The sequence below is a fragment of the Canis lupus genome, chromosome 11, assembly GCF_011100685.1.
Source record: "Canis lupus familiaris isolate Mischka breed German Shepherd chromosome 11, alternate assembly UU_Cfam_GSD_1.0, whole genome shotgun sequence".
NCBI lineage: Eukaryota > Metazoa > Chordata > Mammalia > Carnivora > Canidae > Canis > Canis lupus.
In genome coordinates this window covers 13,080,368-13,100,903 of record NC_049232.1, presented here as the reverse complement: position 1 = coordinate 13,100,903, position 20,536 = coordinate 13,080,368, and the positions used below count along the sequence as shown (strand labels likewise).

Sequence of the window (20,536 nt, the reverse complement as noted above, 5' to 3'; positions counted from 1 at the left end):
AGAAGAACATGGGTTAAGGAAATGGCATGAATGTAAAAGAATAAAACTGTCACATTCTTCCAGGGGGCACTCTGGAGTTACTTGCAACAGATTGGAACTGGGGAGTAGGACATCAGGGACAAAGCCAGTGCCATCTGTCTAGTAGAGAACAAGAGCAATGGGCACAGAAGCAGGCCAATGGGGGTATCAGCAAGCATGGATCTGTGCTTTCTGCCTGCTCTCGGAGGCGCAGAGCCGGAGGTCAGAGATCTGTAACTTGGCTCATGACATAAGTGTACAGTTGAGCCCAAGCTTCACATCTACTCACAGTGAGACATCTTAACAGGAGGTCTGTGAATGCCCTGGAATTATATCCTATCTGTAGCCATAAGAATCACAGAGGCACTTGAATTCTTAAAAAAAATAAAGGTAGGAATCTTGATTAGGCCAAAGGAATGAATTAGAAGTGAGATTTGTATCTGAAATTTGCTAACGACAATTTTTTTTTTTTATTTAAGTGTGAATAACTTACGCAAATGGGACTTATTTTGCTAATTATGGCAAAACTGTTAAAACCTGCCCTGCTTTCTCTGTTGAGCCCTTCCCCGGGATATACATGATCCCTCTGGCTTCATCCTCATCCTAACCCTCATCCTTAGGCCCATCCAGACTACTACACCTTCTCCGAGACCCATGGACATGATCACTTTTATAATTAAATACTACCCTTTTATCTCAGAGCTGTAAAAAGATTGTTGCTAGTCCTCTCACCAATGCCCTATTGTTAAATTACCAAGTCATATGTATAAATCTGTGAGGAGTAAGTAGAAGAGATCATCTTTGATAATCTCAGAGTATTATTCAACTTAAGACATCTCAGTCTAGTTGTGAAATGTCAACACCTTTATATCTAAGCACCAGGGATTTGTAAAGCAGAAAAGACCTTGACTCCATGAAGTCATATATTACTGCAGAGAATGTTCTGGTCTTTTGTGAAGGGAATTTGGCAATCAGCTTTTCCTTTCATTTTATTTTCATGTAAGTTTTCTGGAGTTTGAATTGTGGGAGAGTGCCTTTGGTTTGTTTTCCTGCAAAACATGAGTTGTGTGTATGGGAAAAACTAGACTTGATATAAAAAACTTAGACCTGTTTAGAGTCACAGTATTTTACTGTAATTCAGGCATATTATTACATTATCACTTAAATACTAAAACTGTCTGTTGGCTTCATGAGTTTGTTTGGTACTTGGTTTGAAACACTGAGAGAGTACATTCCAGAACATAGCCAAGTTGGCTTCAGTTCATGCACAACAGATTGCCTGCTGCAAGTATAAATAACCATTTCTTTAATGGAATCACTTTCATGTTTTTCTTTATATATTTGAGGAAAAATAGAAAATAAAAGTTAGATGAGTGTTATTAGGAGCATTATTTTTCCAACTCTTGGGTTTATTTTAACATTCTTAAAATATTTTTCACTTTGTACTCTTTCTTAGTAAATTGCTTTCTGATAAAACATTTCACTGTTTTCAGCATTCTCTGATTCTTGCCAAAATATAGTTAGAAAAGTATCTCTGCTCGCTCTTTTTGTTATAAGACCAAGTTCCATGTCATGATAGGACTCCAAAAGGAAGAACGTGGTTTCTCAGATTTAGAGTGCCAGCTGAATTGGAATGCTAACAGTAAGAACTGCTTTTTGTAAAAAGTGAATTTGTTTTTCACTCTATACACGTTTTAATACATTTATAGTAACTGTCTGGAGGTTAAGACTGATTCGGTTCTTTTTAGTATAGGCTGTTAGGCAGTAAAAATACGACTATATTTTAAACAAGAAAATGTTCATGTGCCATAATATTTATAGTAAATTATATAACAGTTTTAGATGATGTCGTATGTTACACTATATAAACTCTTTTCTTAAGCCAGACTCTTTGTATATATTATCTTTCAGTGATTGTACACAGTGGTATAGTGTTTCACTTGATACGATTTTAATCACTGTTAGGTTGAACTTGAAAGGAAGTTGGAATCTGCAACTAAGTCTAAACTGCATTACAAGCAGCAGTGGGGACGAGCTTTGAAAGAACTTGCCAGACTTAAACAGGTATGTAGTTTATAGCTGATGATGGATTGTTCTTTTTATGTCTTTTTCCCTTGATTCTTTACAAGTTATGTGTATTTGGCAATATCTCGTATGTTCAAATGCATACATTTCAATCTCCCGGGCTATTTCTGACAGTAGGAGTTTAGGGGCTCTTTAAAAGACTTTTCTTAATTAAAAAATTAAGTCTTTTTTATTTTTTTCTTAAGTTGCCAACTATCGTTCCCAGAAAATTGGGATTAATTTCTTTTACTTTGACTTCTAAGATGGCCTTTTTTTTTTCTCTCTTAGTATTCCTTCCACTGAAAGTACATTTTAGGAGAGAACTTCAGGAATAACTGAAAATTTTTAACATATCCTCCACTGTAACAGCTTATTTTAAATGTTATTCCTAAGACATTTATTCAGTAGAGAAAAGAAATCACAGTTTTGCATAATTTTTCAAGAGTTTAAAAAGTGATAGTAGTTTCCTGAATTTTTTTTTTTTTTTTTTTTTTTGGCTTCTTAAATTACTTTTTTCCCCCTCCTTCCTATTCCTTGATAACAAATGCCATAAGGCTCAGGAGAAATTAATCTTATTTTGGGGTAAGATCAAATAAAATGTGAGCAAGGTTTTTTAGAATCCAGCCTACTTGTCCTAACAATTTTAAGGGTCAGTAATGGTTAGCTTATTCTAACTTTTGCCTTTCTTTGAATGGTCACTTTTATTCTGAATGAAATTTGGCACATAGGACCTTTCACATTTCTCTTCATCTGTCTCCATGACCATCAAATGCTATTAAATATCTTTGTGGTATTGTGCTAATCACTTCCTGCCCTCCTAGAGAGTTATGTACAAGACCTCAGGAGAAGAACTAATACAGTTTGCTTTAACAGAGCTCATGGAAGAGCTGAGATTACACAAAGTGACTAGTTTATAAAAGTTCACAGTACTAAGGATAGATGAATGTAACTGCGGGTCTCCTGCATTCAAGCTACTGCCCTAGATTGATAGATGAATGTAAAACTGAAGTCTTTCCCTCAGGGAGCTTGCAATTTAGTAATAGGGAAGAAAATCACAAGTACAACATTTATATTTAGGAGTAAGACCCCTGACAATTAGCATCCAGAGTAATCAGGAGGGGAAAGTATATATATTTAATTGCACTTAAGAAAGGTGCTATGGAAGAGGAGGTAGTTGAGATAGATCTCCAGTGAGTGGGTCGTTATTTAGGACAGTTAGTGAGGGAAATGTTGGAAATAAACTGATGAAATGATTGTGGCAAACAGGCATGACATTGGAAAGCAGAGACTATACTTGGACCACAGAGGAGGACCCATTGTAGAGAACATTTCGGGGGATAAGGACTGGAACTTCAGTGGGAACAGGACACACAGATTCTTGTAAATTACAGCAAAAACCAAAAAAACATGGTTTTGGTAAATTATGCATAGCACAGGCTACCTGATGATAATGCAGAGTAGAAAGTCAAAATGATGCCAAAGGTTCAAGCTTTACTGCCTGGAAAAGAGTTTTCCAGTATTAAGACGAGAAGGCGATAGGACTTGCAAAGTTGGACATTGTAACTTTTGCAGAGAGAAAGTGAACAAGCAGTCAGAAGAATGGATCTGGTGTGGGGAGGATGATTGGGCTGAAGAAGAGAGGAAAGACTCCCTTGCAGAGGTGAGAATTTAAGCTATGGTGGCCAGAACTGAGCATTCTGGTTTCCAGAAGAATGGAATGAGAGCTGGTTAGAGGCAGCAGCTAGAGAGCAAGAGGGTGATCATGACTGTGATTCCCAGTTCCCCACTTGATGTCATTTAATCCTAACCAAGATCCCTCTGGATCTGGTGATTTTATTTCCATTTTCCAGATGAAAGACACTGAGACTTAGAGCAGTTAAGTCAGGTGCACCTGCTCACACAGATCATGAGCAAGGCAGCCAGGAGGCTTTGGAGCCATCAGACTGGAGCCCAGGCTCTTTACCCTTTATATCATTATCTTTTTATTGCATAGAAGCCAAATAATTCAAGAATTTCAAGAAGAAAGTATGCCAGGGAAAGCCTTAGGGATTTTTGACAAAGTACTGAGGCATGCTTGGTGTGGCACATCCCAGCCAGGGAAATGACATAACTGACTGTGAGATGGACAAGCTCTGATGAAGAGAATTGAGTGACTTTGAGTGGGAAGAAGCTAAAGTCATGATGCCGAGTTACTTAGGTTACATAGGGTACAAAGAGGGGGAGTCCTGAGGAATTGGGAGCAAGGAAGTAATGTGTTTAGAGTAGTTGTTAAAAGTAACAGGATCCAAATTGTCTCAGAGGTGGCACACATGGTGGTTTTAGAACCTGTCATTGGAGTCCTGAGAGGTGAGCTGAATGAATTTGGTTGTACCTCTTAACTACCCTCTGTGACTTGGGTAATTGCTTTTGATTTTTGTTCACCATACAAACCAGGAGACTAATTTCTCATTACAGGTTGTTCCGAGCATTGAATGAGTGGTTTATACAGTATTTAATACAGTGTTTGGTACATTGGATATGATACATGGTAACTGCTAAAACTAGTGTTCAGTGTTATTGATTTTAGTCAATAACTAGCAGGGATCTAATTGGTTAAGAGCTTATGGATATTTTTGAAACAGAAAAACATTGGAGGGGGTTGTGACTACATGTTCTAACAAAGAGTAGCCAACAACAATTTCAGATTTTTTAAGTCTCAGGTAGCTGTGGATGTGGTTATATAGTAATAGCAATAGGGAAGCAGGCAGGATAGTTTGAGTAATAACAATACTTTGTATTTACATGATAGTTTTATAGCTGTTCTTTAGAAAACTGTATAGAAGGAAAAAAAATACCTGAACGTGCAGATAAAGCTGAGTGTTAGGAGGAGAGCTTCCTCAAGCTGGCATATCAAGAGAGGAGAGTGCATTGAGTCGGTCATTCTGTACTCATCTGTCAGCATGTGCTTAATACTGAGAGCCCGGGGTACCGTGGCACAGAGCTAGCCTGTGCTCCACACAGAGCAGTGTCCCCTACCCCTTGGGAATCCTCTGTCCAATTTGGAGGACTGATAACCCGGGCTCTAGCAGGGTGGTGAAAAGTGCAAATGCAGTTAGAGCCTACGTAACACACAGGACGTGTTAGAAAAAAGTAAGAGGACAACGGGCTTCTCAGTGTATTTTGTCCCTCAAAGCTAAGGGAGAAATGTTTCAAAGACAGCATTCCAAATACTACTATTAGATTTGAAAGCATTTTCAGTCTTAAAACCCAGATGGGGAAGGGGTGGAAGATGGTGCCTGCTGCTGAAGAAAAGTTACATGGTGGAGGCTCAGAGACTCAGAATGGTAATGAATTGAAAGGCATTTCCAAAATCAGTAATGAAAAGGTAGAAAAGTATTAGCTGTTGATTAGTGAGGACTTGTTTCTCCAAAGGAAATGCCTTGATTACTGCAGCAAGATTTCATTATAATTGTCACGAAAAGGCTGCCCTTTTGGCCCCTCCCTTCCTTTTACAGGCATCCTTGTACACTTTTGCTGTCTTCTTGCTTTTCCCCATTTCATTCATTCTTTTCCGTTTATCCTTTCTTCCTGTGTATTTTCTACCCTCCTACCTAAAAACCATTGGGCAAAGTGATTTTTGGCTATTTGTTCCTCCTAAGAGAGCGGCTGTCACCACAAAAGTCAGATGCTCCTCTTGGAGTTACTCTATGTATTAAGACATAAACAATGTTACATTACTGGTTCAACTCTAAAGTCTTTCTTCAGGAAAATAGTCCCGTTCTTTCGAGTACAGTGATCCTCCTTGCAGACTAATTCTGTTCCTTATCCCACAAACTTTCTGCTTTGGAAACAATACTGTAAACAAACTTTGAGGTCACTAGGAATCACTGATGTTCTACAGACGACTTAAGAAGAAATGCAAGAGCCTTTGTGATTACCATGCTGCATTGTGCTCTGCCACTAAATGTTTTTGCAGGATTAAAATTAATAACTTCGTCAAATAGGCACAATTCATATGTGTGAAAATACAATTTTTTTTCTAGAACTTTTTATTAAAAACACATTTATTGTGTTCAAATATAAATTGGAATCTTCTATCTGCTTTTGTTCAGAGGATTGTTTGTGCAACTTCTTGTTTAAATTGGATTAGTACCATGTTAATTTTACATTGCTTCTGGTCAATAGCCACGGGGCTATAATCTCTGCCAGTAATTTGTCACAGCAAAATCCTCTGGAGGGCCATACAAAACATTTGTGTAGTATGGATTAGACAGGGAAAGCCATATCTTAGATTGTTAATAAATGTTAATGACAAAACCCAGCTGGTAAAGCTTGGAAATAAGATCTAATGCCTGGTCCCTATTGCCAAAAGAATGTTTAAACAGATTTCCATTACTCAAAGGTGACCCAGTATAGTCAATTTGTGAATTAAAAAATCATACTCTTCTAATGACTTAGAAAAAAATCTTTTCTTCTGCTTTACAACCATAAAAATCTGTGTTTCCAAGCTGTAGTTTTTGTTGGTGTTGTTTCTTGCTAACTGGGGAGGCAACAGCTGCAAAATAGAACATAAAGTGGGTCCTAACTTAGAAATAAGGAAATGATACCGAGACATTCTGAATTTGGTATCTTTGATACAGTGGATAGCACAGATCTTAAAGAATTCTGATGGTTAGACAGTTAACGGGAAAATTAGTTTCTTTTTTCCCCCCATGTCCACGAAGGTACATTATCGAAATATTTTTAAACCAAAACCAACACTTGAGTTTCCTTGTTCTTCAGATACTCAAGATTGTCGCCTTACTTGACATTCCTTGTCACCTTAGGAAATAATTGGGTAGAATAAAAAGCAGCTACTTTTAAAAAATGAAGCATGAAGAGGTATGAACTTGTTGCTATAGAAAATCTAACAGTTTCATTATGTCAGATCAATTAAAACTAGGTACATCTGTTCCCAGGACAGGAAACAGGACTAAGATTTTGGGTTAGGATATGGTTCCCTTACCATATTTGTGCACAGTAGATCTGTTTAAAACTAAGCTCTGATATATTTAGTTAAAACAACACAGACTTCATTGGCTGACATCAGCAGTATCTTGTCCAGCCTCCTGCTTATCCACTCAGGGTAATTAATTTGATTAATTTATAAGTAATTTAGCCAAGGATGGGATGTAAATCTTTGTTTAAGAAAACAGTTGGAGGTCCAAGTCTTGGTTAAAAACTGTGTCTTGAAACCATCCAGGCCCTCCTACTGCCTTGTCAGCTCTGGGTTATTTTCAGAAAACTTTACTTGAGTTCCTTAGTTTAGTGGTAAGTTTTTCCCACAGACTTACATGGTATGTGTGAGTGGGAGAGTAAGTAGTGGCCACTTTTTAGCCGCTGTTTAGTCTAGTGTATGCATGTTTACATCTCCTCCCTGGATTTATAGGCAGCTAAGGCAAAATAAAGATTATACTCACTTGATTGAGGAGCCTTTAACCAGAGCACCTGGCAATGGAGAGGATTTCTTTCTCTAAATCTCTAATTTTTGTGCGTGTATGTGTGATTATTGTTAATGCCATATACTTGGAGAAAAATTCAAGGCATTTAAAGCCTTTTCTTCAATGTTTCAGAACTAGAATGTTTCAAGTTTTATAATGTTACAATTTTATAGAGTAACCTAAAACTATAAATTGGCTTTTAGTGTTACTTTCTTCTGCTTGTCATGAAAAACATTGCTAATTGTAAACAAATGCACATTTTGCAACACTGCCTAACACAGAAAATAATAATCGCCAGTCACCATAATCCCCTCCCAGCCATTGTTAACATTTTGGTGTATTTTTGTTGAGCTTTCTTTTCCTTTTTTAATAATTACTTTTTGAAAGATACACATCCTAACAGTACAAAGAGGAAGAAAAGAAAAAAACGGAATACGATTCTTAAACAACTGCAACCCCCACCTTCTATTTTAAGAAACAGCATTATCAGTGCTTTAGAGAAAAGGATCTGTATGCCTTTTCTCAACTGCATCCTCTCCAGAGGTGACTACTGCTTAAATTTGGTATTTATTTTTCCTTTGCTTTCCTTTACTTTTATGTTTTTCAACTTTACATAGATGAGATCATTTTCTTTGAATAATTCTGTTGTCTACCTTATAGGACTCAAAATTGCTTTTAAGATTTAGCTACTTTGAGGAAAGAAGCTGTAGTTCATCTTCATTGGCTTCATTCAAAACCAATATATGAATGTAGCATGATTTATCCGGTCCTTTTTCAGTGGATTTTTTTTTAACAGAATAAGACAACAATGAAGATTTTTGTATGTGTCTGAGTTTCTCTAGTATTTATTTTGAAAACTGGTGTTTCTGGTAATAGGGTTCACTGATTTCTTCTGCTTTGCTAAATATGGCCAAATTACTTTCCAAAGTGGTTGTACAACTTTTCAGCTCCCAGGAGTAATGTGTAATTGTTATTCTTCATACCATGTCCAACATTTGGCTATTATAACATGCATTAATTTTTTCCAGTTTGGTGGGTCTGAAATATTATCACTTTGTGGCTTCAATTTTCATAATCCATGATTACTACTTTGGAGCATCTTTTATTAACCACTTGCATGGTTTTTAGGTCTCTTGCTCAATAGAAGTAAGTCAATAGGTAATCTAGATTTTCAAATCACTAGAAGCCAAATTTAAAATAACAGCTATCACTCTGTTCTAGAAAAAAGGTGATATGATGGACAATGATGGTAGAGAATTGAAATCTTCTGAATGATACAGAAATTCTAGATGTGAAAGGATTTTAAATGCAGTATAAAATTCAATAGATGAATTAATAGCAGATTGGATATAGGAACCAAGCATATATAAACTGAAGTCAATAAAAAAGCATCCGAACTGAAAGTGGGAGCTGGGGGGGAAGATGGAAACTATAGCAAAGAACATGAACAACATGTGGCATAGAGAATGAGACTGCCTTGTGTGTGTGTGTGTGTGTGTGTGTGTGTGTAACTATGTACCCTGTCTAAGACCATTTGGGCTGCCATAACGAAATACCACAGACTTAACAAACAACAGACATTGGTTTCTCACAGTTCTGGAGGCTGGAAGGCCAAGATCAAGGTGGCAGCCAGCATGGTCAGATTCTGTATCTAGTGAGGGCCTGCTTCCAAGTTCATAAATGGCAACCTTTTTGCTGTGTCCTCATGTGGTAGAGGGGCCAGTGAGCACTCGGGGTCTCCTTTATAGGGGCAATAATCCCATTTATGAGGGCTCGCCTTCATGAACTAATTACCTCCCAAAGGCCCCATCCCCTAACAGCTCAAAATGAGGATTAGGTTTCATTACACACATTTCTCCAGCTATCTGAAAGTAGAGAGTTCCTGTGAAACTTATTGGAAGTCGAAATAATGCAAAGCAGAGAGTATCCCCAACTTCCCCACAGTTGGTGTTACACCACTTAGCTTTTACAAAAGACCTACATTAGTATGGAAATAGATTTTTCCTAGTAGTAAAAATCCTCTTAGGATTTGTTTAGCAAAAACTGGTACTAATGTAGATTTTTCATAACAGTAAAGCAGTATGATACTACCTTTCAAAAAGGGAAACCAATATGCATTTGGAGGAGACACAAATATTAAGACTCCAGCAAGCCCTCAGAAGACATCAGAATGGGAGAGAAGGGAGTATTTTAAGACAGACTAGGTGAGAATTCTCTAAAAGTGAAAAAGGTATCAGTTTATAGATTCAAGAATATTTATGAACCCTAAGCAGGATAAATATGAGGTAAACAGTACCTAGATTCATCATAGTAAAGTTGTCAAAAAAGCACCGTGAAAACCTTAAGGGATGGGAGTACAGGAAGACTTGGCCTTCACAGAAGCAACAGTAAGACTGTCAGATGACTTTACCACAGCAGCATAGGAATTCATAACATCCTTGAAGTACTGACAGAGGATTAACTGCCAACCTCACGTTCTATGTGTTCTTCATAAAGAACAGTAACATAAGACTTTTCAGACTTAACGAAAACTGGGAGACTGTCATGGTAAACCTAAAGTAAAAATAGGTTTTCTCTAGGCAGAAGGAAAATGATCCCAGATGAAAACAGGAGAATAAATAGTTGTTGATGGGAGGAAACAACACTCACAGCATTGGTTGGGTTTAAGATATATGTAGAAATAAAATTCAGGACAAAAATCCAGAAGAACAAAAGTAGAAAAGATACGAAGGAACAAATAGAATTAAAATGTTGCAAGTATGTTCCATTATTTGTGAAGTTGTCAAAGTCGTCCTGATCTGTATTATTTCTAAAAGGACAGTGAAAATGACTAAGCAGCTGATGGGGTGGGGGTGGGGGATGGAATGACAAAGGATTAACTAAAAAAAAAAAGACCAGAGGAGAGAATAACATCAAAAAGAGGGATCAAACATAGATCATCCTAACACAAAGATTTAAACCATTTATATCACCAATTGCTTTAAATATAAATGGACTAAATACTGTTATTAGAGACAAATATTACATGAAAAACTAAAAAATATAGCAGAATGCTACTTAGAAGGGACACAGCTTAAATCTAAGGATACAGAATGGATAAATTTTGAAAAGGGAAAAGTATCTATCATATTAATACTAATCATAAAGATGGTCTAGCACTACTTGTATCAGGCAAAGTAAACTTCAGGGCAAGAGGCGTTGCCGTAAATTGTTCATCAATTCACTGGGAAGATGACAACATTTCTACATGTTCTGTGTGTACCTGGCAATAGCCACAGATTCATATAAAGCAATGTGTTGAGAATTAAAAAGGGGCAACCATCTTGGATCCCCTCCTTCGAGAGCTTTCTACTATGGTTCAGTAAACTTTAAAAAAAAAAAAACTAAAAGGAAAAGTAAAGTAGACAAGTTCATAATGGTAATTTTACTGTAACTCTTGGCAAGTGATAGAGCAAACAAGAAAATTAGTAAAGATTTAGGATAGACAACACAACCCTTGGTATATGTAGAGTATTTCATCAGAAAAGTCTAAACATGTATTCTAGTACACATGGACCACGTAGCCACATTGCTCATACGCAAGATCAGACTACTCAACAAATTTCAGAAGATTGTAATTTAGAGTATCTTCTGTCCACAGGGAGATTAAGCTAGAAATTACTAATGAAAAGAGAATATCCCCAAATGATTGAAAATAAGGTAGTATACTTCCAATTACCCATAGCTAAACTGAAAGCCACAAGCAAAATTAGAAAATGTTTTGAACCAAGAAATACAGCATATCAAGACAGGAGATGTAATGACTTAGTAGAATTAAGTGAGTTTAGCAAGTTTGCTGGAAACCAAATCAGTATGTAATATCAACATTAATTCTCTGTACCAGAGCCAATTAGAAAATGAGAATCTAAAAACTCTGCCATTTACTATAACATCTAAAAAGAAGAAATACCTAGGAGCATATTCTAAGAAAGTTGTTACCTTAGTATAAAGAGAATTATAAAGTATTAAGTGAAATTAAATGAGATCTAAATAATTAAAGAAATAGACAATGTTTACTGTTTGAAGACTCAGTATTATAAAGATAAAGGTTTTGGCCAAGGTATTCAGAAGATTAAGCATAATCATAAATCCCAGGAGCCTGTTTTTTTAGTCATAGAAACTGAGACTTATATGAAAATGTAGAAGACTTATACCATCACTTATCAAGAGTTATTATTTTAAAAGTTACGGTATTAAGGCAGTATGATTTAATGCAAGGACAGAAATCAATCACATTAGAGAGTCCATAAACAAACCCAAATATATATATATATATATATATATAGACAGAAGTGTGTGAATGGTGTTATTGCCAAGCAGTAGGAGATATTTTTTTAGTAATGTTGCCATGTCAGTTGGAGCTCTATATGGGGGGGGGGGGGGGGGGAATAAAAGAAACTTGATCTCACACATACTTAAAACCAACTGCATATGAATTGATCTAAATGAACCTTCAAGATGGTATAAAAGAACATCTTCATACAAGAGTTGCTTCAAGACTGAGGCAGGCAAAAATTCCCTTAAATTGTACATAAAAGGCACTAGCCAAAAAAGAATAGATAAAGGACCCCTGGGTGGCGTAGTGGTTGAGCTTCTGCCTTAGCTCTGGGCGTGATCTCAAGGTCTGGGAGTCCCGCATCGGGCTCCCTGTGAGGAGTCTGCTTCTCCCTCTGCCTGTGTCTCTGCCTCTCTCTGTGTGTCTCTCATGAATAAATAAAATCTTAAAAAAAAAAAAAAGATAAATTTGGACTATGTTAAAATTAAGTCAAATATCCTTACAGGAATGAAAAGACAAGACCAAACTAGTAGAAAATATTTGAAATTCAACCAACAAAAGACTTACTCCTATATATATAAAGAACTATGAATATAGCAGTAAGGAAAAACACATAGCCAAATAGAGCCAAGTGCCAAATGGTTGAACAGAAACTTTACAAAAGAGTGCCATTAAAAATATTAAACCATGTTCAACCTAATTAGGTTTTGAAAAAGGTGCAAAATAAATTTACAGTGAGATATCACCGCATAACCTATCAGAATGGTTTAAATGGCAAAAAAAAAAAAAAAAAAGTTATATTACCGAATGCTGGTAAAAATACAGAGCATTAGAGTGCTCACAGAGAAGTATAAATGAGTACTACTACTTTGAAAACTATTTGACAGTACTTACTAAAACTGAAATTCTCCTCCCCTAGGGCCCTTCTGATTGAATCCTAGGTACATACCCAATAGAAAGGCATACAAACATGGGCTCATAGACACGTCCAGTCATGTTCACATCAGCATTAGAGAACAAAACTACAAAGTAACCAAACGTCCCTTAACAGTGGAATGAATAGATTACATATTCATCCAATATAATACTGTGTAGTAATGGCAGTCATCAACTATACCAAATACAAATGAATCTGCAAAACAATGTTACTAACTTGAAGAAGCCAAACACAAAGTAATACATACAATTCCATTGCTATGAAATTCAAGCAGTCAAAATTTATTTGTGGTATTAGAAATTAGGGTAGTAGTTACCTTAAGGAGTGGTTAGTGGCTGGGAGGAAGCACAGAGGGATTTCTGGGGTTCTGAATACCTTCTGTTTCTTGATCTGCATGGAGTAGTTTGCTTTGTAAAATGTTAGCACAATGGACATTTGTCATCTGGCATTTTACCATTATTCAGAAAATGTTTATGTTGGAAAAAGAGAACGACATATACCTACTAACTCTCCCCTATGGGAGTTGTGTCCGAAAGAAAGAAAAGCACCTGTCCCTTAAGAAATATGTTCAAAGAACCATGAGCTAACTCTGTTAGATGATAGGATGTTTTACCGCAGTGTTGCTTGTAGTACCCAAAGTCTGCTATTGAGAGACCGGTTGAATAAATTATCGAATATCCATATTGTAGAAGGTTGCACGTTTGTTTTTTAAAGAAATTTTATCATTTGTGTAGAGATTCTTGTGTAAACTTAGAGATAAAAGGAGAAAGGCATATTATTACCAAAGGTGGAAGTAGAATTAGTGACGAGGTGAAGACAGATAATTCCATTTTTCATGGCATATCTTTGTATAATTAACCATTTCTTAGGTGCTTTTACCACTGGTCCTTGTGGCAACTCATTTTCCTGCCTTCACCTTCTGTTACCTTATAGTATTTAGCTAACCTTCACTGACTGGGCCTGGAATCATTGTAGCTTACTAGACAACACAACTTTTCAGGAGAACCTTGGCCTTTCAAGGTAGTATGTGACTCAGAAGTACAGCGCAAGGCTGCATCATGATAGGTACTAATAGGATTATGATCGCAAGTCCAGGTCCTGCAAAGTAGATTTACCACTAAAACATCAGAGTTCTGGCTTGTTTCTTTCTTTCAAGCGGGAACAAGAAAGTCAAATGGCTCGTCTCAAAAAACAGCAGGAAGAATTGGAACAGATGAGACTACGTTACCTGGCTGCAGAGGAAAAAGATACGGTGAAGACCGAGAGACAAGAGTTGTTGGATATAAGGAATGAATTAAACAGGTATGATAACCAAAAAAGGCCCCCTTTTTTCTATACAGAAACAAGTTTCAGTAAGAGAACCTCTCAGCCATTGGTCCAGGGCGGATTCCATGTCAGGGCCATCAAGAATAAAGGAGATCACGTACCTAGTGTAGTCAGGGCACTGACAGAATCAGACATCTACACTGAAGACCATTACACTCAATTTATTGCCATGAGTGTAGCTGTGTTTAGCTTTCTCAGTCCTATTCATAGTGTACTTTAAATTTTATTTTGTGTGACTGTTGTAGGATTGTTGTTACTATTTCAAAGTAATTGATTATACTGAAATTTTAATAACCTAAAATATTACTTAAAACCTATTTATATTATTAATCCTAAATTACTCATACTTATTCAGCCCTTAGTGTGTGCCAGGTACTATATAATAAAAAAAAAAAAAAAAAAAAAGAAGAAAGCATTTATCTTGAAAGCAACTTTTTTTGAGGAAGATACCCCATTTAGAGACGAAGAACCTGCTGATTAGAGATTTAAGTACCAAGGTCATGGAGCCGGAGTACAAATATGATTTTATGGCAATTAAAAAAAATATGTATTTTAGAGAAAGAGTCAGTGTGGGGAGGGCCCAGAGGGAGAGGGAAAGGGAGAGATTCTTAAGCAGACTCCACATTGAGTGCAGAGCATGACACGAGGCTTAATCTCACAGCCCTGAGATCATGACCTGAAGCAAAACCAACAATCAGATGCTTAACCAGCTGAGCCACCCAGGTGTTCCTATGGCTATATTTTTAATTATCAACACTGTAGTTCTTAGTAATGTCATGTTCATCTTAGTGACAATTTCAGCAGTATCTTATGTTAGAAAAACTATCATTAGCAAGCAGCGTAAAAAGTTCTTTTTGGAGGGGAATTTGGGGGAAGACTTTTTAACTGAGTTTATCATGACACTAGTATTTTTGTTTCAGCAAAGACTACTGTCTTAGCTTGGGCTACTGATCACCATAGATTAGGTGGCTTCAACAACAGAAATTTTCTCATAGTTCTAGAGGCTACAGGTTCTAGATCTACCTGCCAGCATGGTTAGATTCCGTGAGGACCTGCTGGCTTATCCATAGCTGCCACACTGGGGCGAGGGAGCAATCTCCTTTGTGACTCTTCTCATGAGACTGCTATCCCATCATGAGGTCCCCTTATGATTTTATCTAAACGTCATCATCTCCCAAAGGCCTTTTCTCCAAATACCATCACATTAGGGGTTAGAGCTTCAGCATACTAACTATGGGGAGTACAAAATTCAGTCCATATCACCTACATTTGACACCTGCATTTACTCTATCAGGTCTTTTCAGTATTTACAATACTAATATACATTAGTATATTAGTCTTTTCCAATATCCATTGGAAAAGGTCAAGTGCCATCTACAGGGCTCAATTTTGGCTATCTTTCTCTTTTTATTCAGCAGATAATTGGTGTCCACAGAGTGCTGTAGACATGGAAGATGTTATAAATAATGTGATCCTTGCCTTCTAAAATGTTGCTGTCGTATGTATAGAGTAGGGATAATCTATCACTTGTGTAAAAATTCTGTTTATCCTAAATGCATAAACAGATGAACAAGAACATGGTTGGGCTTTTTCATACATAGTTTGATGTTGTATATTATTAGTTTGCATAGCGGACCTCTTTCTCCAAGAAAGCTGTAAGAATTAAAGTAGAGGGATCGTCCATACTGATTGCTCTAATTTGTACAACTATCCCGTTTAACCACTTGATTGCCACCCCAGTCCCAAAGCACAGTGCTTTTATGACACTTAGGCTTTTTGTCTTAGAACAGATGGAGGTGTTTGAGGTCCTTCTTGGACTCAATAATTCAGTTTCCTGTTCTTTTGTGGGGATCTGAGAGGGTCACCTGAACACACCAAAGTGCCATACTATCAACAGTCCTGTACCCTTTCCGGTGCCCAGTCCTCCTTGTTTGTTAGAGCAGGACTCTCCTCACAGGCTCCTCTGCCTCTCCCCAACTCTGCAGAAATTTAGAAGTGGATTTGGTCCTCGTTGGCATACTTATTCTGAAGACCATCCAGAAGCAGGGGCTTAGACTCAACTGCTTCATCCTTCTTATTTTATAAAGATAAAATTTAGGAGTAGTTGCAAATTAAAACATTTTTGTAGCCACTTGCATAGAAGAGTATGAAGTTATCTCTTAATTGTACATTTTCAGTTAGATTAAAACGTACTCCACTGTCCCAAGTTGGTGTTACTATCACCTAGGAAAGTACACTAAGTATGCTGAACATTCATAAGGCCATGTGATTAACAGTATTCGATTGGAAATACCCAAATCCCAGTGTGGTAGCTGCTTTCTGTTCTCTGGCTCCTGGATGAGACATCCCAAACATACAAAGTCTTAAAATGTACATGCCTCTGAGAGGGGCGTTCACGTCGAAGCAATGTCACTTTCCATAAATACTTAGTGATGTAAGCTCTGTAATAGAGTTTTCTTGAGTCACTGCAGTATCCTAAACTCCTAGCACTGTTTGGAACAAATAGGTATTTGTTGAGTGCCTTAAGAAAATTTTGTTCAAAACTACAAAAACAAGGATTTACTAACAGCCTAAAGACCAGCAATAAAGGATGGTTAAGTAAGGGTACATCCAAGTGAAAGAATGCTGTGACACCCTTTACAAGACACATAAAAATGTAGGAAAACATTCATTGTACCAGTAAGTGAAAAAAAGTAGTATACAGCTTTGCCTATATCCTATCGCTAATTTTTTAGAAAAATATTTAAGATGCATGTGCATTTTTTAATTGAAAAATACGAGAATTATTACTTTGAATGCTTATCTCTGGATAAGATAGTCACAGTCTTATTTTCTGTTTTACACATTGCTAGAACTGCAGTTTTTATTATATATTTTGCAATTAGAAAAACAAGTATTGTTTTCAAAACTGTCTTTTATGAGCATGCTAACTCTGGCTAGCCGAGTAGAAGACTGGCTTTTGTGGTCTTCCTAAAAATAATACTACAGGCATAATTTACCATTAAATCATTTTTTAAAATGGTATTAACTAAAAAAAAATCAAAAACCAGAACACCACTTGTTGCTTGCTAGAGTGGCATTTGTTCTTGACTTCTCAGGTTAAGGCAGCAGGAACAGAAACAGTACCAGGATTCCAGAGAGATTGCAAGCGGAAAAATGGACAGCCCACGTGGCAATGCCCTGGAAGAAGGTTTGGATGATTATTTGACTCGACTCATAGAAGAAAGGGATACTTTGATGAGGACGGGTGTGTATAATCACGAGGATCGAATAATAAGTGAATTAGACCGACAGATCAGAGAGGTTTTGGCAAAAAACAATGCCAGTAATTAATAACATTTGGAAAATCTTTACAGAGACTCCAGGCCTAAATTTTAATTTCATTGTAAAACCCTCGAAAGAAGGGAAAATGGATGTTTCAAAATCAATTTTCAATTTTTTATAAGCAAAATTTTGTATGTTATTGTACAGTATTTATTTGATTTTATTTACTGTATGCTACCTCTCCCACTCTGGTTTTATTTGTAATTGCATTTTATACACTCATTTTAAATGACTTTTCAGTGTTTCTCATAATTTATAATTTCATGGCTAACTTTCAAAACAGCTTTTCACGAGATTTGTCCTTAGAGAAATGACTGCAGTAATTTCTAGTTGTATAATTTTTCATGTTGAGCCAAAAGAGTATATTTTGCACTTTAAAAATGCTGCGTCCTATTCATTTGAATATAGCTATCTCAAAAGTTGAGGCCAATTGTAAACAATTTTTTTTTCACTTTAGACAGTCTGAGTTTTTAACTTATAACATTTGCATGTGACAAGTTTGAAAACAGAAAGCAGGATCAATGCAGAGAAGCTGAAAGATCTGAATGATAAACTAGGGATTAATTTAAATAAAGCTAATACAGAGTGAACATGTTTCAATACCCATTGAATTTCCATATTTTCCTTGTGCTCCTTTCAGGAAAATGAAAGTCATAGTTGAAAAAAGTACTTGTCTGCCCATCTCTTTCCAAGATTGTATTATTTTGTTTTCTTGAAAAGATGGATTTTTTATTTTCCAATACGAGTAATGCTTGTTGTTAACCCAGACCCTTTGTAATGTAACAGGAAGACAGACACAAAGGCTTCTGCTGAGAAAGAAGCGCGGAAAAACGACTATTTTGTATTCCCCCTAATTTTAATCAATTGGCTTTTAAAGTACCCAAGATTAAGTCATTGGATTTCTGTCCTGCCCTGTGTCTACAAACTTCTTAGAATTCCTGTGCATTGTTTTCACAGCATTTGCCCTCAGGGCGACACTTTCCATCTCCTTTTACAGGGTTTGTTAGCAAATTCACAGATTATCTGAGTCTTAAGATAGATGTAGTTTAAAACTTCTGATTCCCAAATATAATAAATTTAAATGTACTTTAGGAAACATATAGCACTCACGAAGAACTTCCAAAAAGCATGTTTCCAAAAAAGCAGAATAGGCTGTTTGGAAACATGATAGTTTTCTATTGTTTTCAAAGAGGTATATTTTTTGGAGGAAAGGAAAGCCCTGTAAGCATTATATGTTTTGTTTCCTTAATAACAAAGTATTAACCTTCTTAAAACAACCCAGCAGTAAATAACAGAGAACTAAATGACTGAGTGAGAGATTAAGGGCTACATGAGTTACAGCAGGAATGTGAAATATTAATTATGGTTAGACCTTTGTCTCGCTGATTCTCCTGCCACATGAACTTCTGGAGGTCTCTGGGCAGTAAATGGCACTGGGCCCTTCACCTGCTTTATGCGCCCCGTGTGACTGTTTCCCAACACTAGAGGGGGCCTCGGATCCGGAGAAACAGAAAGGACTCTTCTGACCGGTGTGTGGTTCACTTGCCCCTCTGTCAGGCCATGTCCTGCTCCGTAACTTAAATAAAAAGTCACAGTCCTGCGCCCGGTGAGCTGAGCAGTCTGTGACTTCTGCTTCTCCGCAGAATCAGCAGGTGACTGGCACTTCCAGCCGCTCTAAGGGGCTGCTGTGGCCCCTATTTCTATAGGCTTGACAGTTGGGTACATCTGAAGTTTTAAATCCTTCTGGTAGTCCCTCAGCAACAGCCATGTCCTGTGTAAGGATCCTGGGTATTCCAAGTTACTCTGAGTGTTTGCGAGTTGAGGGTTGCCACAACAGATGAATGAAGGGGGGGTTGTCAGGTTCCTCATTACTCTTTTCCTCAGGTTATCGCACCATGAGGTTTCGTACCTCACAGGTATCGTACCTCGCAGATGTTTGTGGCTCCTTGACACGGACAGTCTCTCTCCTGAGGCTGGCACACCCTCCCTCACCCATGGAAGGATCTGTCAGGTTATCCTGGTTGACGGGGTACCTTATCTGTAAACCTGAAGAGTTCCTTTGCCTGTGCAGCCCAGTAATTTCTATCCCACTTCCAGATGTGGGAGTTGGAGTCAGTTTCAAGGACATATTGGGGCAGACATCAGTCCAGTCTGACCAGTGACTTTGCTGCCCACATACTGTTCTGTCCAGATGCTGCCCAACCTGAATGTCACTGCTCAGTACCCAGCACACATTGCCTGCTCTTGCAGTCTGAAAAATGGTTTTCTGTGAGCTGTGTGGTGAATTTTAAAACCTGGCCTCTTGTACCATTAGGTCCACCTTTACTGAATAGCCAACTTGATTTTTTTTTTTTTAATCGATAAAGTTCACAACCACAAAATTCACTTTTTTTAAAGGATACAATTCTATGGTTTTTAGGGATATTCTCATGATTGTGCAGCCATCACCACGATATAATTCTAGAACATTTTCATCAACCCCAAAGGAAACCCCATGGGGATTAGCAAGTCAGTCCCCATGCTCCCCTCTGCCTAGCTCCTGGTGACCACTAATCCACTTTCTATATCTTAGGCTTTGGCTATTCTGGGCATTTATGTAAGTGAAGTATTTAAAACTGGAAATAATAAAAAACCTGAAGTAATTTTCTATAACCAGTTCCTATGGTATACATTTTATCAGATGGTGAATGAAGTGGTAACAGATCCAGAAGGCTAAAATAAGGGTATAACATGTCAATCTATTAAGACGATAGCTCCAGTCTTAACTATCAATTACCTCCTAAGCAGGGATGAGCACTTGTCGTAAAAGGTGAAAAATGTTCTGCTGTAACAGCCCTGAGCAATCCCATGGTGCTGGCAATGACTTACTGATACAGGCATGGGTCAGGCCCCTGGCATCATATCCAAAGTGCATGCTGCCCCCATGTTTTGCCGAGTTTTGCAATAATGAGAAGCATGGTTAACCACAAAGTATGCTCAGTGAGGACAGACAACAGGTCCAGCTTATTTTCTGCCATCTGCCAGGACTAAAATAATGCCTGCCACATGTAGTCACTGAGTACTTGTTGTAGTCATGAAGAAATAAGGAAAGAT

General features: G+C 37.3%; 1 protein-coding gene across 7 annotated transcripts in view; it reads left to right on the top strand.

Moving 5' to 3' along the window:
* Positions 1 to 20,092, top strand: part of CEP120 (centrosomal protein 120) — a 121,476-nt gene extending 101,384 nt beyond the window's left edge. For 5 of the 7 annotated variants that reach the window (XM_038551974.1, XM_038551976.1, XM_038551975.1 and 2 more), the window contains 3 exons: positions 1,984 to 2,082; positions 13,950 to 14,095; positions 17,218 to 20,092. In XM_038551974.1, coding sequence (XP_038407902.1) covers positions 1,984 to 2,082; positions 13,950 to 14,095; positions 17,218 to 17,452 — 480 coding nt within the window. In that variant the 3' untranslated portion in view covers positions 17,453 to 20,092. Of the gene's footprint in view, positions 1 to 1,983; positions 2,083 to 3,654; positions 6,146 to 13,949; positions 14,096 to 17,217 lie in introns of those variants that run through there. The other 2 variants (XM_038551977.1, XM_038551978.1) reach the window with 2 other exon arrangements.
* The last annotated feature ends 444 nt before the right edge of the window (positions 20,093 to 20,536 follow it).